The sequence below is a fragment of the Pteropus medius genome, unplaced genomic scaffold, assembly GCF_902729225.1.
Source record: "Pteropus medius unplaced genomic scaffold, Ma_sr-lr_union100, whole genome shotgun sequence".
NCBI lineage: Eukaryota > Metazoa > Chordata > Mammalia > Chiroptera > Pteropodidae > Pteropus > Pteropus medius.
This window is the reverse complement of record NW_024342467.1, coordinates 15,399,953-15,418,677: the sequence shown is the minus strand read 5'-3', so window position 1 is coordinate 15,418,677 and position 18,725 is coordinate 15,399,953. Positions and strand designations below refer to the sequence as shown.

Here is an 18,725-nt window from a genome sequence, read left to right as displayed (position 1 = left end):
GAGCCACTCTATTTGATTAGTAAGTGTTTTGTAATTCGAAACTATAAGTTACCAAGAATAAAATGAAATGACCCAGGAGCAGAACATTTTCTTAAACCTTAAAAGGAGAGAAGCAATATCACTAGAGAAATTGCCAGGATCATTTTAGATCTTTTCTAGGCAGCTAGCTGGTTATAAAAATGTCCGCTTTGAAAATATTCTCATGTAAATGAATACTTCAATATTTCTCATCAATTCAAATCATCTTAGGGAACAGATATTTCTACTTGACTCTTTGGACAATGGAATTCCTCAAGTTTTCTCTCTGACTAAACTGGCTCTGAGGATGAGAGTCATGATTCTGGTTGGAAATACTTGCCATGAGTATGTTTTAGTTTTTTCTATGAAAGCTCCTTGGCTTCCTTTGGCCTGATCTGTCTTCCTGATGGGTCAATCTATTCTTAAATTAAATCAGTAATTTTTAAATTGAGCGGCTGTCAGAATCACCTGAGGGCTTGCTAAGACACAGATCGCTGAACCTCATTCCCAGAGCTTTGGGTTTAAAAAGTCTAAGGTGGGACCTGAGATCTTTGCATTTCCTACAGGTTCCAGGTGATGCTGCTGCTGGCGGTCCCAGGGCCACACTTTGAGAACCACTGACTTCGGTGATTTCAAAGATCCCTTAGCAACTCTAAAGAGGCTGATAAACTCAATGGAGGCTTTTCTCTCATGATAACCGATCGACTCACAATAACGAAACCGCTTTTGGTTTTCTATTAATCAGAAAACTACCTGATCTCTACTAGAAAGTAGATTTTTCACAAGTCATTTATACAGAGTAAATGGTAGAATATTTGTGACAACATGGATAGACCTTGAAGATATTATTTTAAGTGAGATAAGTCAGATGAAGACAAATGCTATATAATATCACTTATATATGGATTCTAAAGAAGCCAAACCCGTAAAAACAGAGAGTAAATGGTGGTTACCAGGACCAAAAGGGCGGGGGTGGGATGGAATAGAGAGAGAATGTTTAAGGGTACAATCTTGCAATTAGTAGATTAATACATCCTGGAGACATAATGCACACAATACTATATTATAATCCTCAAACTTGCTAAGAGACTAGATCTTAACTATTCCTACCACACACACAAAAAAAAGAAGTGATAATTATGTGAAGTGATAGAGGTACTCGTATGGCTGCGATGGCAATTGTATTTCCATATACAAATGTATCAAATCAACATGTCATATACCTTAAGTTTGCACAGTGTTATAACTCAAATATATTTCCGTTATAAAAAAGTAAATAAATGCACATAAAAATATAAAAGTGGTAGAATGATGTAACTTTAATATGGGATTCTATTCCTAAGTGAAGGGCTAATCAACTATTGAAATTCCAGTTGTGAGTTTTGTTAAGTTATCAACAAAATGAGTTTGTTGCTTTACAAAAATTTAAAGCAGGCATTCAATATGGAGAATATTTCCCCTTAATGTAATCTGGAGACCCCAGTTAGAATCAAACAGTTTTCCTGGATGAAAGGAAGGCCTGAGGCCAGTGTCAGGGTGCGGGGGCGGGCGGTAGAAAAGGAGCAGAAAAAGGTTGAATTAGAAATACGCAGCAGAGGCTGTGTGTTTACGAGTGAATGAAACTTGTACCTGCACCAGTGATACATGTGGTCTTCTTAGACCCTTTAGTTCCTTCCCTATTTGTCTCTTTCATGGCCAAGTTCTCGTGACCACTTGATGGAGAAAGCCTCCCTAAAGGAGGACTTTTCAAACTTTAACTCCTCAGCAATGACCTGGAGTTCTCATTAAAATGCAGATTCTGGTTCATTAGGTCTGGGGTGAGGCCAGAGATTCCGCATTTCTAAATAGCTCCCAGGTCCTGGATCACCAGGGCTGGCTTCTAGGGCATGCACCATGCAGCCATGCAGGGCGAAGCCCAAGCACCATATTGCTTTCCTCTGACGAATTCTCTTACCTTACGGCCATGACATCAAATGCACGCTTAGTTGCATAACTTCTGCCACATACGAGGCCAGGGGAGTTATGGTTCTCTCCCTTTAAGTGATCCTGATACTGCCTGCTCCCTATCTGCAGATTCTTCAGCAAATGCGCTCTTTTACTAGTTTTCAAATTTTTAAGACAGGCCACATTTTCCTGTGCTAAATTACTAGTCTGATTTCATTTTTCAAATGAATCTTTCTTATGGCTTTTGGGTTTTGAAGTCAACTTTAGTTTTCTGGACCTTCCCCCTTGATTCTGGGCCACAAAGATGAAGTAACAAAGCAGGTGGTGAGCTCCATGGCTGTCTTTGAATCACCGATAGCCCCCAGCCTAGGGAATGGATGATATCTGGTGATTCTTTTTACATGACATGTCGGCTTTCTTCATTTGCACAGTTTTAAGCCTTTTCAATGCCTGATGTATATTCAACCCCAGTGAGATGCTTGGTCAGAGCAGTTTAATAAATTTTTATTGAGCACCTTATATGTTTAAGGTGCTCATAAGGATACCACTCCAGGTTCTCAGGTTGGCTGTAACCCAAGCGAATAACCTGGATGAAGGGGGATTTGTTCAGGTGAAGACCGAGAGAGCGTGTTCTGTCAAGCGCTGAACCAGATAAGCTTTCTTCTGATCTTTTCAGAATCCCCCTGACTCTCAGGGGTTCAGCATCCATGTTGGGCAAAACTATACCTGGCTACTTCCACAGAATTTACAACTTTCACGAACTTTTCCTACAGTCGACATATTCAGCGATTGTGTTTTGTAGCAGAGGGGAAGTTCGAGTTTCTTAGTCTGAAGCCTCACTTTTGAAAAATGAACCTTTTTTTTCCACAGTGTGCTAGCCTTCATGTAATATCTCATAGACACCTCGTGAGATATATATTGTTGTTCTGATTTTAAAGATGTGGTAATTGGGGCATTGAGAGGTTCATTGGCCAGGCTAAACAGCCAGTGATAAAACCAGTATTCAGGCCTCGAAATACTGACGTCAAGTCCATTGTATTGACTCATGGGATTTGTGCCTCTAAGAAACATACTTAATGCTTTGTTTTTTTACGATTTCTATTTTCATTGTCCTTGATGAATTTGCTGAGTATTCTACTGTTCAGAATAGCTTTAACATTGTTTAGAAAAATAAATGAAACAAATTGACTTTGGGGGCTTGGTTTTGGAAACTCTCTAATGTGAATCTAAATATTTTAACCTCTTCTTAGTTAATGCTGCTGCGATTTCGTCAACAAGTGGCCCAGGCATGACTGTGTGAGTCTTATCATCCCGCTAATGTCTAATGCACAGTGTTTTGATTTGGAAAGTACCCCTGTAGTAACTGGACTTTCTGCTCCAGAGTGCCTGGAACTTGAGAAGCAGGCTGCCACCCAGACACACAAATTAGGCTGCGTAACTGGGGCAAGGTAGAAAAACTTTCTTTTGAATTAAAAAAAAAAAATCAATGGGCAATCAGTTTTAATTCACCTTTGAGGTCTAGTTGAATGTCATCTTCGCTCCCTTTTCTGTTTTATTTTAAAACAGAATTTCCTTATTTTGCTGCTCTTATGGACTCTGTTTAGAGGACAGTAATATGTTCAATTCCTAGGACACCAATAGGGCCACTAGAAAAAAACAAAATGTTGGCCTGGAAATCAGTATACCTGGTGTCCAGTTTCAGCTGTGTGACCCTGAATGAGTCATTTAGCCATATTGAGCTTCTGATTCCTTACTGTAGAATGAGAAGGTTGCAGTAGCTGCTCTTGGAAGGTTTCTTCCAGTTCTGACTCCTACTTTGCTATTATTGTTGATTCTTAGTAGGCAAAAGCATGAAAGCAAATATGCCTGCCTACCTCCTCCCTTCCTTCCTTTTTTCCTTCCCTTCCTTCCTTCCTTCCTTCCTTCCTTCTTCCTTCCTTCCTTCCTTCCTTCCTTCCTTCCTTCCTTCTTCCTTCCTTCCTTCCCCTTCCTTCCCTTCCTCTCTTCCCTCCTCCCTCCCTCCTTTCCTTTCTTCCTTTTGCATTAGTGAAACGAGATTAACTGCTTTTATAAAAAAAAAAACCTCAGTGGGTTAACAAAATGGAAGTTTACTTTTTATTTCTACAACTCCAACATGGTTGTTTTTAGTCAGTTAACTCTCCTGGGCTCTTGTTTTACCCGCAGTGACTCAGGGATCCACGCAGCTTTCAAATGGTGATTCTTCATGGTCCAGGGCTGTAGCATCCTCTGTAAGAGGCTTGGTAGGGGAGTGACAAGAGAGTCTGGAGGGTCCTACAGAGGTTTTAGGGTCCAGAGCACTTTCCCTTGGCCATGACATGTCACGTGGTTCTACCTAAATATAGTGGGTCTAGGAAAAGCATTCCCCTGTGATTGCCCGGGAGGAAAATAAAAATACCTGATGAATGTACATAACTTTGTCTCATTCACAGTTCATTCATTCAACTAATATTTATTCAGTGGCTACTATATTCCAGTTGCTGTAGTTGACACTGGAGCATGACAGTCTACTCTTTTTTTATAGATTTTAATTTGAGTGGAGAAATTATATGTGCATGTATATGAGTGTATGCAAAATATGTATATATATAAAATAATAGGTAAATATCTTGAGAACTTATTATACATTGAGCATCGTTCCCAAGATATATATTCACATATTTTTCATTTAATCCCTACAGTAACCCTATGAAGTCAGTGCTATGGACATCCCTATTTGCATATTAGGGAATAACTACAGCATAGGGAAGTCAGACCTTGCCCAAGTTCAGACAGCCAGAAAGCAGTGGTGCCAGACTACAACTCGAGGCCGTTCGATGCCAGCACCTACATTCTGTCCTGCTACTCTGGGTGGAGAAAAAATTCCTCTAGCTGTAGCTTTCTTAGAACCCATTCATAATTAATTTGTTGAAAACTAAGGGACACATGAATGGGAACGTGTGAAAGCACTTTATAAACTGGAAAACGTTATAACGTAACTTGTTGCTTTCTCAAACCACATGTGGCCTCAAACTCTTGGTGGTTTCCTGTTGTCTACAGCTTCAAGTTTAAATTCTTTAGGGCTTTACCATCTTGCTTCTTCACTCCTTTTCATACTCTGCCACACTAGACAAATCACCATCCCAGAATATGACCCAGATATGCTTGGACTTTTGTCTGTCCAGAATTGACATATCATTTTCCTGCACCTTAGGCCAGCACTAGATTAAATCACCTTTGTACCTTCCATAACACTATTACACCATAGGTACTAAATAAATGCTTGAGAAATTAAATTAAAGGTAGAAAAACAAGAGGAAGAGAGAGAGCCATAGATGATACAAAACTTAAGGTGGTCAAGGACTTATCCTGTGTAAATGCAATACAATTATGTTTAGACGGTCACAACAATTTTTCTGGCGATAAGAATATTAAGGAATTAGAATACATTGTAAGTGTAAGATCCTCCTTTTAAATTCAGTTAAAGGAACATGTAGGCAAATCTCTTTCTGAGAAAGTGCAAGTGACTGATGGGAGACCTTTTATAACCCACTGGGTCTCTGTTGTAGTAATGCTGGTTTCAAGAGATATATGCTAAGCGAAATAAGCCGGACAGAAAAAGTTGAAAACCACATGATATCCCTTACATGTGGGATATAAACCTAAAAGCAACAAACGAACAGGACAAACAAACAGAGACGTAGGGTCACGGGCAATAGACTAGTGGTTACCAGAGGCTGGAGAGGAGAGGGGGGGAGGAGGGAGGTAGATGGGGTAAAAGGGGTCACATATGAGGTGACGTTAAAGAATTCAAAATTTCAAAAAATTAAATTAAATTAAAAAGTTTAAAAAAGAGAGAGAGAGATGGTTCACTGCTGACACTCGCTGTGATTCAGCCTCCAATTGGTACCAGGAAATTTGATGTGAGCAAAGACACAGCATCTGACAACAGAGAAGATGAAACTTAGTGGTTATGAAAAAAGCTTCGTGACTTAATTTCCAAGTTTAAATATAACCATTTTCAATACTACTAACGATGATGGTGGTGATGATGATGCCGTTTTGCTAGGTCTCTTGGCTAAAAGGCTATTTTTCAAATGTTGTAATTCATTCAACCATCTATAAGTGCCAAAGGGCAGGAGCTTCTGAAATGTGAAAGTCTGAACTCAGACTCTAACTCTATATTTTTAAAATCTGTATTTTCTTTCTCTTTTGTGGCCTAGTTTTTATGCTTGTTTTGATAAAGTCAGCATTACTGCCATGGGAACCGGTCTCACTCGGTGTCTTGTCTTTAATTACTTTAAAAAGGGGGCCCATCATGTTCCAGAATTTTATGATCTCATAACGAAGATACTTAGGTCCCAAACCACAAGGCAGGTGGTCTTGATAAACAACTATTTTTATTGGATAAGAAAATATGTAATGCAAAATTAAAATGTGATCTAGTAACCATCCAATAAACAACCACTGTAGCAAGTGTACGATAAAAGACATTGTGAAACTCCAGAGACATACAGGGATGAAGATAGGATGAAGATTAGAGCTGTCTATCTTCAAACCATAAATATGGGATCATAACAAGTTTTTAACCAATAGTAATGGCTTTGAAATTGCACTTGAATGTGGGATGGGCATTAGAAAGACTCTCTTGGGAACTATGAGTGTACTGAGTGGTCTAAATGTAAATGTAACAGATGGGGTTGCCATTAGAACAGCAATCATTTCCCGCCTCCACCCCAAATTGGTGTTTCCGGCCCAATTTCAAATATCCTGTCTTACTGTTAAGCTGTGTGTCAGATGACATGTCCTGGCACTTGATTTTCGAATATGACTGCTATGACCACAGGACCAGAGGGGCGGGTTGGAGCGCTGTGAGAGCAGAGAAGAGAACAGAAAGGAAATGACAGGTCGTCCATTCCACAAATGTTTACTGTGTATCCACTGCTCTAGTTCTTGGATCACAAGGGTGAACAAAAGAGAAAGGGCCCTTGCTCTTGTGGAGCTTACATTCTACTTGGGGGAGACAGACGATAAAGCATAACGACTAAATATAAAATTATGTTAGAGGAGGGTAGATGCTGTAGAAATCATAGTCCGGGCAAGGCAGATGAGAATGAAGAATGAAGGTGATATAATTTAATATAGGAAAGGTTTAACGGATAGAAAGACAGTTGAGCTATGCCGACATCTGTGGGGGAAGTAGTCTGGGTGGACGAATGAACAGCATGTGAAAAGGCTTTCGGGTGGGAGGGATGTTTGGGGAACCTCAAAGATATTCATGGAACTAGAGGGTGTGAGGGGGAAGGGAAATGGTAGGAGATAAGCTCAGGGATTAACAGGGATGGGGGCGGCCCCGGCAGGGCCTTCACAGAACCTGGGAGTGAGGAACTTGGCTTTTGCTCTGAATGAGGGAAGTCCTTATAGGGTTCTGAGCAGTGGAGGGACATGATCTGACATCCATTTTCAAAAGTTCCCTCTGGCTGCCAATTGGGAGAATATTCCAATATTCTCCTAACTAATCCAGGTGAGAGATATGGGTAGTTTGGACAGAGCTGGTGCTAAATGATTCTGGCCATGCTGATGGATCAGATATGGAGTCTAAGAGAAAGGGAAAAGTGACTGGAGAACTTATAGAAGAATAAAAAAGAAGAAGGAAGGAAGAGTAAAGAAGCTAGGAAGATATGTAGAAATGCATGTGCATAAGGAGCTAAGGCTATCCTGAGGACTCCTCTGAGGTCAGTCGAAGAACTCCAGGATTTGATTGCCTGAGTAGCCAACATGTGATTCTTGGTTCTTAGATGTATAACTTGAATGTGAATTCGTGCCGGATGTATTTCTTGACTGTCAACATCTACTAACCCCAAAGTGGAGTCTAGTTGTGTGGCCAACCCACTGTGAATGTGTTAGACCAGTGGCCACGGTTCGGAAGATGGATGGAAGAGGCAGTGGGAGCGTCGTGACGGTCTGAGAAGGAGGAAATCTCACCTCCCTTTGTTCCCATATAATGATGACCCTGCAAGAGTAAGTCGTGGCTTCCAAGACGTGAATGAGACTGTGCGTAGAACAGATGTCATTATCCCCAAACCCGAATTTCATCATACAAACGTTACATATGTTCTTTGCATTTGAGTGCTTTATTATATTGGAATTGCAGTGATATTATTAACATTTGTACAAATGCACAAAATCTTGTCTCTTCTTGCTAGAAAGAGATGTAAAAATCTGACCTAGTCGAACAGTCTTAATGAACTCATTGTCCGAGTAACAATAATGTATTCACGATGCAACAAAAAGCTTAACATAAAATTAAACATATTAAATGCTGCAGCAAATATTTACAGGTATGTACCCCATTTTTTTTTCTCCTTCCAGTAAGGAAGGTGGTTGCTTTACAAATAGACAAACACAAATGCTTTGCTGTTTACAATTACAAACAACCCCCCAGTCCAGAACTTAAAGTGACAGCACCTTTTTTGGGACTTCCGTAGTTATCACTTACTTTGTACAATGCTAAACTTTTTTATTTTAATTCTATTTTTGGACAATATTTATATTCCAGTTGTCCTGGAATAGTGTGTTTGAATTGAGCCATTTTTTTTTTCTGGACTTTCCAGAAGATCCCAAAACTCATGTCCTCTCCAAGGAGAACATTTCAAGCTTATCTTTTCTCCAAGACAAACCTCAAAGGCAGAACTCCTCTCTGTATGAGGCAGGTGTGATTTAGCAGAAGGTAGAAGGAAAGAGGGTAAGTTGGGCTTCTTTTTCATTGGCTGGCTAGTTGGGAAGGGTCCTTTCTCTGAAACCCCCTCTGCTTCAGCACTGCTGATACCTTTCATTATCTCTATAGCATTGGTATTCTAAAGGAGCAAACTAGAGTCTAGTTAGCTTATTGTGCATAAGATTTTAATGACGTTTTTAAAGCTACTTTATTCGGGTTCCACATTCTCAGTCTTCAGACTAACATGATTCTGTTAAAAAAATCTATAAAATTATTTAATATGAAACTCAGTGTAGGAAAATCTTAAATGGCTTGAGAGCTTTCTCAATCCTGACTTTTAATGAGCTAGATATTGTAAGTTGGTCTAAATATAATAGTAACTATTGATCCCCCTCCGATGACAAGCTTGGAAAGGTATCAGAGTGCCACTTAATATTAATCTTTTAGCAAATGCTGGCAATTTGGCCTTACTCCCCTCTCCAACTTGTGGTTAAATAGTCTTTTTTTAAAAAATAGACAATTTATAAGGAAAAAAATATATAAACACTCTTTAAGCAATTTGGCTATAAGCATTACATCACTGAAAAACTCCACGAGAAATAGTAAAATATTTTGAATGGACATAACACTTTTTCATTTTCACAACGCGATGAGCTAAGGTGTTTCTTTTTTTTTTTCCTTTTTGTTTCTTTGTTTCGGTATTGGATTTTACTTGTAAGTTTATTGCTTCAGTGTCTTCTTGTCCTTTCTTAGATTATAATGGTAAAACACAGGTGCTGTCCCTAATTACGTTACAAGGCAACATTGTATTTTTGAGATCTAGGAATGAAATAGGTAGGGCCGCTGTTATTTCAGCAGCCTCAGAGAGACCATGGCTAGGACGACAGTCCAAAGTGCACCATGATGCACAAAAGAATAAGTCTCCTGGCTCATTCAGGACACTTTGGTTTGGAGAATGAGATAGAAAATTCTTAAGTGTAGCTTAGCTGCTGCCTCGCATCTGTTGCATAATATAACATTTTCAAAGAAACATGCTATGAATAAAGGGATCAAGAGTATGAACTGGCTCTTCTTGGCATTCTCGTAGCAGGCTTCGTCCAGGCTGATGTGAGAATCACGTCTTTGCTATGCTACTAATGAACGCACGAAAATGTATCTGGTGCAAGTATTCCGTAAAGTATTTTAAATGATGCAGCTCAGAGCCTTGGAGGAAGGCTGGGGGTGTTGGAGACGGAAGAGCGAAGGCAAGTTTGAGGACAGGGAGGAGGTTGGAAAGAGAATAAGAGAAAGGGTTCAAAAAAGCTAAAGTGCAATTTTAAAATATAAATTATTTTAAGCAGAAGAGAGGTTCTAAATTGCTACTGTTCGCATAGGCACAGTTTTATTCAAATTTAAATGGGTTATTTCCTTTTCCTTCTCAGATATACTGCATAATGGAGCTTGAATGGCTTAAAGCTACTGCACATTGTTTGAGAAGGGACAAAAAGCGCACTAAGGAAGCTGAATAGTGCAAGGCATTCTAGGAAACTGGGGTGGAGTGGAGAGAAGCAGAGATGAAGTTGTTTTTACACTTTTACAAGAAAGCTGTTCCAGTTATAGTTACTGATTCCCTTTAGCTGAACTCTGCTTCCTAAAGGAAAGAGCTTACTTTTAAACATGAAAAAAGAAATCCATGTTTTTAAAAAACTGTTAAGAACACAAATTAAAAAATAACTCACAGAGCATTAAAATCCTTGGAATTTCTATGCACAGAGATCTAAGCAAACATTTCCATCAAATGATGGAGAACAGCCGTCTGAAACCCTGAAAAATGAAGATACACACAACTAGAGTAGTTTATTATGAACTAATACTTTAAAAACAAGTCGATCCTACAGAAGAATACTGTTCAAATGGAATGTTTAAAAATAACATTTATTAATAAATATCTTATAAAATTCTAAATTAATAGATTCCTGTTCAGTTTTGCTTTGGTCCTTGAATTCCACTGTATACACACATACATACATATATTTCCTTAGATGGTGTCTATTAACTGCTCTAACTGAATGGCTAGTTTTATAGCAGTTACTGATGCTTAACTCCCCCTACCCCCACCCAGCCAAAGTCTGGTCTTTTATCAAGATTTTAATGACGAACTCAACTAACATACTAAAACGGACTTAACTAACAGGCAACAACGACCTGACATTCACCCCTGACGCCCCTCTGTTCAGAACACGCGCTGCATCTGATTTCATTGACTGGATGGGCTCCAAGGAGCATTTGCTCCGAGTAAGTCATCCTCGTTATAACAACGCGCGCAGTGACAGCACCCACTGCTCGTCTCCCACAGACTGTGATAGGACTGCGACTCGCCTACATTGACGCGGAGGTAGGAGAGGGATGAGTGGCAGTGTGAAGGAAAGACATCCGGCCTCACGCCTGGCTTTAAAACGAGTATTCATCCACAGCTAGAATTTCCACTATACCTGTCCCGGCCTATGCTGAGAAATGTCTTAAGGAGAAACAATTAAGATGTGGATGCTTCAATTTAGGTGAGGATTCACCTGGTAGGTAGAAACAGGTAGGGCCTTTGTGGAACTTGGTATACCTAAAACAAGGAAGGCTGATTATTCCATGGTCTGGAGGAGGCTGAAACTTCAAGGGACATGCTTAAGCTGAGTATTGGATCTGACCAATAAACCTTTCTGTTTGGGATTTCAAGAAGCTCTGATAACCAGCTGGCATCTTCCGTTTACTGTATTTCCACACTGCTAATGAATATACCTAAAGGCCCTGAGTATAACAAGAAGACAGTTTATTCTAATTATATGTTGAGGCCCGTTTGCTAACGTGTGTGGTTGGTTTGCCTACTTAGCATGAAAAACAGACATAATTGAGCTATATATAATGCACATCAGTCAAACTGTCAAGTTGCTGAATTAGGAAAACTCAGGCAAGTTCTTAACTGCACAGGCTTTTGGTTTAACAACTAAATATTTCAATCGAGAGGTGGAACAGCAGTAAAGTAAACCATAATTTTAGTGACGACCCACTCCCTGGACATTCTGGTATTACCAGTGGATTTTCAAAAAATCCATTTCATTAAGTGCTATGCATGCAGTAAAGAAAGAAACATTTTTTGTTTACTTAAAGCAAAATATAAAAATTGAAAAAACCCAAACGAACAAACATTTCAATGAGCTTTTTTTTTTTTTTCCTTTTTAGGGGACACATAGTTCTAGGCAGGAGTTGTGAAAAATTATTTTTCATTTCAAAATAGAGATAAGAATGTTAATTTCTCTTTTTTAGCTAAATCTTAAACATTTCTTAGGAAGCCAGTTAGGTTGAACCATTCAGCTGTTACTGCTGGGATTCAAAACAAAACAACTATGAATTCAGTATTTAAAATACTTAAAAATGATATGTTTGTCTAAAATATAATAGAAAATCCTTTCGTTTGCATTTTTTTCTGCTTTATTTCTTTTTCTCTTTTTTTTTTTTTGCTTTTACATTTAACTTTTAGACCATATATCCAAGTCATGAGTTTCACTAGATACTCAAAACTTTCTTTTGAAAGCACTGCATACTTGAAAAGATTGTTGATAAATATTGATTTAAAATGTAAGTTAATAGATAAAACTGAAACTAGTTATAAAAATCATGCTTCACGACCCTCATATTTTTTTTCTCCAAAATAGATTCTTACACTACAGTGAGAAAAAAACCCCACAACCTTCCCTTTTCTGAACTCTTATAAAAGCTACACCTTTTGTAAAATACTATTCTTTTAAATCCCATTCTCTCTCTCTCTCACACACACACACACACACACACACACACACACACACACACACACTCATGTTAGGAGGTCAAGCATTCAAATGGAGATGAAACACCAGCACCTGTCTACACTGCTAGAGAGAAACATTAGCCCCTGTTATTTGTGAGATGTGATATTAAAACATTAGCACAGTAGAATGGCTTGTTTCAAGGAGGCACAACTGTGTTTCTGAACTATCTGCTTTTTATATTGGGTAAGTCCACAAAAGTCATTGAAAATGTAAATCAGAATTATTCAGAAGAGTGGAGTAGCCATATTCAGGGGTTCCTTTCAGCGGCCACAGAGTGCTCTAGCTGCAGTGGGAGGGCTGAAGGCACCCCGATGGAACATTAGGGTTCCTTTCTGTCTTTGTTCCTCCAGTAGTTCATCTACTTTCACCCACCAGAACAGCAAAGTTGGTTCCATAGGCTTAAGAAAAAAATAATAATAACGATAAATCTTAGGCTATTAGCAGCTGACGATCGAACAATGTAATTTGTGTAGTGAAGAGAGCCCTTCTGGATTATTATATAGTACATGGATTTTCGACATTATAGACAGGCCATATAAAACCAGTTGTAATTCGAGGGTGTGATGTTATAGCCTCGTATCACAATTTGGACTTTCAGGATCGAGGCTTACAAAGCTCCCTACTCTTGTGTCTCCACAGCTGGACTTCAACAGTGCTTTACCTATAGCTCAGCCACCTTTCATTTGCTCTGAGTATAAAAAAACATTAAATCAGGCACATTAAACATCTCCTGGTTACTATTTCGTAAAAAAGCAAGAATTGAATGAACTCCAGCTGTGGGTCAAGGGCGAAAGGAGGAATGGCTAGGTCCACATTTCTGAGGTTTGACTTTTTTTCTTCTTTAAACATTATTTCCTTCTTTACATGCAACGCGAAAGGGGAAAAAAATAAAACAGAAGAAAGTAAAAATAAGAGTAAACAGGGAGCCCAGGAAAGGGTGGAAATGGAGAGGAAAACTGGGCATTCAAGGAGGAAGTGAACCGATGCAGGAGAGGTGGTGAGATGCTCGGTGTTCGTATTTGGATATTACTGGATATAATTTTTCATAGTAAGAGAAAAAAGTTGCGGAAAAGGCTCTGTGTTTACCTGGGATTCTGATGACATCACAGCACAAGCTCAATATGTGTTTTGATGTCATCAGACTTCTCACCCCAGTTACCTTGCATCTGTTGACATCTAGGTATGCCTCCTTTTGGCTAAAAGCCACAGTTTAATAAGATTCAATGTCTTAGGCAAAGGGTTGATAAGAATGAAACCATGACTATATACAGAAAGAGTTCAGTTTATAAACAGGAACTGGTACCAGAAAATTGGAGAAAAGCACCAAAGCACTTCCCAAGCTGATAGATATTAATTGCATAACTCCCTTTTTCCTTAATATAACTAAGTATAAAAGACAACATTTCCATAATAACGATACAAATGAAAGCCAGTCTTTGAAGAACTGAGGAGTCTTCCAGGTCTGAGTGAATTCTAAAAAAAATGCCCTTAAAAGAAAGGACGTATGGTATGCGGCAGCTCTTCTTGGAGGCAGGGTCTGACCCTCGATTTTTAAAGAATTGGATTCAGGTCTGTTCTGTGAGTGGTGAGCTGGCTGAGGGTGGAGCTTCCTACGACCTCACTGACTGCCGAGGAAGTGGTGATGGTGTTATGCTGGATGACCTGCTGCTGAGAGCAAGCGGGGACCGGGCTCGCCGCAGGGCTGCTGTCTGGACCTAGGAAAAAAAACACACACACACACACACCGATATAGCGCTTTCTCGGGGAGACGCGTGGACCGCACAGAAAAGCGTTACTAGACGTTTACTAGAAATAGAAGAGTTTCACACATTTTCCTCCTAGGGGTTAATTTCAAAACTTTAAACTGTAGTCATAAAGCTATGCCTTCTCAGTTGATAGCTACAAGCCAAGCCATGCTTTCTATATCAGCAAAGTGACGTGGATGTGTTTGAGTCTTGGTAGGTGAACTTCCCCATCTTGTATTTTCAAATAGCCATCCATATATCAAATGTGGAAACATACTCACATGTGGTGGGAGAATCTGTGTTGCTCAATCTAAAAAATTATTTGAAAATAAATTGACCTTCAGCCATGAATCCCGGCTCCTCCCACCAACCCCTACTCGACTAGCGTTCAACCAACCGATCGACATTCCAGGTGCAGAAACTGGGGTCTAAAAAATGGGATCCACTTTACGTATTAATAAACTGAAACAAGGTCTTTAGCTTTTCAGCCCACTGAATAACATGCAGCATATCCTGAGGCATTGGATGTCATTCCCAGCCTGTGGATTCCTCGGGAAGACTGCTAGCCCACTGGTAATTGGGCTCCAGCAGGCTATTTTCCTATTGGCTACACAATTGGAATTTGGTAGAATTTTACAATGTGAAATGCCAGGGAAAGTTTAGCAGAAATTATCAGGTGGTAGTGGGCATGGTGATGGATAGGGGTCAAAAAAATAAGGATGCTCCCTGGTGGGATAGTCTGGCAGGCATCTAGAATTCTAGAATGATATCTGCCTGGATGTGAATCTACACCTTGCTGTTGCTCTTTCAATAAAATCCAATGCAAAATTAGTGCAAAAAATATTAGACACTAAAAAAAAAAAAAAAAAAAGCAAAAAAGCCAATGACTTACTTAGATATCCTTGCGATTCTTTCTGCATGGCTGTTATTGGGCAGTCTTTATGTGTTAACAACAACTGTTTCAGCTGTGCCACCTCGTTCTTCAACATGGACACTTCATTCTGGAAAGAGACATAGGAAAGCCACGTTGAGAAGACCAGTGAGTACAAACCTAAGGCCCCATGTACTTCCAATAATGAAACTGACAACATTTTCTGTTACTTCTGAATGACGCTAAGAATATTATTTAACAGGATTCATCTGAAAATTTGTAGCTTGCCTTCCGTTTGGGCCTCACATTTACCAGGGGCTTTCTGAAGAGACTAGGTTTTAACTCAAGAGCTGAGTCCTATTCAAAGTACAGTCCATTACCCTTTTGGCGACAGATTCTGGAGCCAGGTTACTTGGGTGGAAACCTCCACTCTAAATTTACTGGGTGACCCTAGGCAGGCAACATAGCCAAGCTGAGCTCCAGTAACTTTGTTTATAAGATGGAGATAAAAATAGCACAAGGTTCTTTGAGTCGTGAGGATTAAATGAGGTAATGCATGTAAAACACCCATAACAATGCCTGGCACAGACTAAGCTCTCAATAAAATTTAGCTATGCTAATTATCATCTTCACAGGTTGACATTCCATATGAGAAGGTGAATGTGAGGCATTGGGAAGATCTGTGCAGCTTCAAACTGAAATGCCTTCAGACTAAGCTGAGTAATTTACCATCAGATCTCTCCAAAGTTCCAAATGGGCTATCGTTAAACAGAGCACATCCCTGTGCCTGATGTCCACTTAGCAGAAGGTGTGGAAGTATATGGCACAAATGTTAGTCCTTAATGGATGGGATGAGGTCAGCCCAGAGGGCATGGGGCAATGAAGTTTTGGGCCATGACTGACTGACTTTGATTGGTTTCATTAACTAGTTTGGCTAATTTCAGTCTACAAACTCTTTCCCCACTCAGTGGCAGGGTGTTGTGGATTGTGTCTGTGTGTGTTTTTCTTATTTACTTAGATAGGTGCCTCAGATCCCCACTTTATGGAGTAGTTCACGAAGACAGGGTCATGGCTTCATAGAATAATATACTTGGTACCATTGTCTACAAATACAAATGTAGACTAGATGGTTGGTTCCAAGGTGCTTCCACTTGATAAAAGTAAACTATAAATATAGCACTATCTCAAATAGGCCATTTACAGTTGGGATATATAATATTCTCCCTTTGGCCCATGTTCATTTGTGGCTGCCAGGAATTATACTCCACATGTAGACTTTAAAGAAACAAGCACACAGAAAAGGGTGTTTTAACATTGCTGTCAGTAAGTTGTATTTACACTTTCAATATGAACTTGGCTTTTCAGGCATGTATTTATCACCTAGAAAAGTAAATTCGGGATTCTAGAAGTTACTTAAAATTTTTTTTTGAAAATTATTTTAGCGAATACTTCTCATTTCCACATTCATTTGCAAAATACAATATAAGCAATCAAATGCTGAGTAACATAAACAGCAAAATAATAAAAACCTCATCTCCAAAGCTTTTCTCTTTCTCTTCCAAATTTTACCAAAAAAAAAAACCAACTATCTGAGAAATTAGCATTAATAATAAATAAATCACTTAATTACATAGGAAAATTGCTCTTAAATCTGAGAACATTCAAGAAGGTGAACTGCATCTCTCATCTCCAAACAAGTGTGATTGATAAGGGGCCCTGTCAAAGCCCCAAGCAACCTTTGTCAATTCTGGGGTCAGTGAGATAATTTTATTTATAGGACAATTTATTTTAGCCTTAAACACTAATTCTTTCCTCTCTGATTTTATGCCCATTTAAATTCAGACAGCCTTCCTTGATTTTCCTCAGCTACCCCTCTGCTTAAAATAGCATGCATAAAAGAAAGTTCCTTTGAGACCATTTATATAGAAGGCAACCCCTGGTTAAAAACAAAACAAAACAAAACAGAAAAGGAGAACAAGAAAACTAAGATGTGTGAATATGGATATTTCTTGGCCTCAAAATGAAATGTCATGTTATTTGCATTTGGACTATAGAAATGGCGCTTTTCCGAGATTACAACTGCTGGACACCTGCCCCCTGAGAAGAAATGCTCAGTGGCAGATTATACAGACAGAGCTTTTAGAAAATGGAGTCAAGCTCCAATTTTTAGTGAATCCAGCCACACTTTTCTTCTGTGACCTAGGAAATAACAAATACAGTATTTCAAACAAAACAAGATTCTCTTGCTTTCTTATACTTCTGGAAGAAAGAAAAAAATTCTGCTTTGTGGCCGTCTTGGGAAGGTCGACTTCAATCTCCATTTCTTCCCCTACTATGTCCTGGGCAGTTTCTAGGCAGTGTTCGATTTCCCAGGCACGAAGTGTTCTTTGCCCCTTCCTTAAGAAAACACTTTGAATTCCGTTCTTTGGCTTTCTACAACTGCAAGGAGCTAACCACCCGCAAGACTTGGCACACACCGAACCATTTCACAATAAACCCTTTGCTTCCATAAGGGGCCACAATAAAAACCTGAAGAATACCATGACAAGTGACTATCATCTAAAGATATATGTGAATATGGACATAGTCCTTAATGTAATGTATTCGTAATTATGTTAGTTAGCTATGTTATGGCTGGAGAATGAATGTCAATTAAAATTCTCCATAGAGAAAAAACAATCAGCCTCTTGTTTAACTCATACACACATACTATGATGCTGATAAGGACTAAATAAAAGTCTAATGGCCACAGAAGCAACAGAAATTCATGGCATAAGTTCCCAGCAGAAAAAGGGACTCTCAACTGAGGGTTGAGAATAATAGAGTCTGGCTTCCCAAGTTGCTTCACCAACCTAGTGTAAAACAAGACGGTCAGACTAATTCTCTAGTTCCCTCCAGCAAGGTAGTTTTTTATTCTACGAGTGTTTCTCTGTTACCTTCTATTGAGAAAGTTAATTATTTAATCCAATGAATCTCAATCTTGATTTTTTTAATTTACTAGTTAACTACTTTTCATATTCTCAAATGCGCTTTGATTTCCTAAGGGAGCCTGTTTTAGTATCTCCTGTGCTTCCAGATCTTATCAGGGAAGATTCCAAAGCAACGTTTACGGTCTCATTTTAGCACACAATTTTGTCTCCACGTGTGCGTCCATATTGTTGAGAGTGTACAGGCCTTCATCAGATTCCATAAGGGAGCCTTTGGGCTAAGAAATGTCAAGAAGTGCTGGCCCGGAGAAAGCAGAGGGAATCGTGTGCTGTGCACATGCATAATCATTTTAAAGATTCCATATCGACAGACTGACTAATGTAGGAAATGCATGAATACCAGACTGTATTTTAAATAAAAATCCTTTTCAAGGTAACAGAAGTAGAATCACCTTGAATTCATTTTGGAAGAGAACAACCAGATAGCAAATGTTTCAAAACGCATGAAAGAAATCAAATGTGGCCTGCAGCTCTTGTAGGAAAATAAAAACCAGGACTTCTGGAGACATTTTCTTACTCTGGATTACCTTGCTTTGTGAATCGAGGCAAATCATCAATTTTTTTTTTTTTACTCCCTTGTGTCGGTCACACTAGTTCTAGGTCTTCATA

The 18,725-nt window shown here is 39.1% G+C and overlaps 1 protein-coding gene across 4 annotated transcripts in view; it reads right to left on the bottom strand.

Annotated features, from left to right (window-relative positions):
• Positions 1–8,074: 8,074 nt before the first annotated feature.
• CREB5 (cAMP responsive element binding protein 5) overlaps positions 8,075–18,725 on the bottom strand; it is a 379,921-nt gene continuing 369,270 nt past the window's right edge. For 3 of the 4 annotated variants that reach the window (XM_039862622.1, XM_039862623.1, XM_039862625.1), the window contains 2 exons: positions 15,151–15,259; positions 8,075–14,228 (listed from right to left, as the gene is read on the bottom strand). In XM_039862622.1, the coding sequence (XP_039718556.1) occupies positions 14,065–14,228; positions 15,151–15,259 (273 nt within the window). In that variant the 3' untranslated portion in view covers positions 8,075–14,064. Of the gene's footprint in view, positions 14,229–14,539; positions 14,569–15,150; positions 15,260–18,725 lie in introns of all 4 variants that reach the window. The other variant, XM_039862624.1, reaches the window with a different exon arrangement.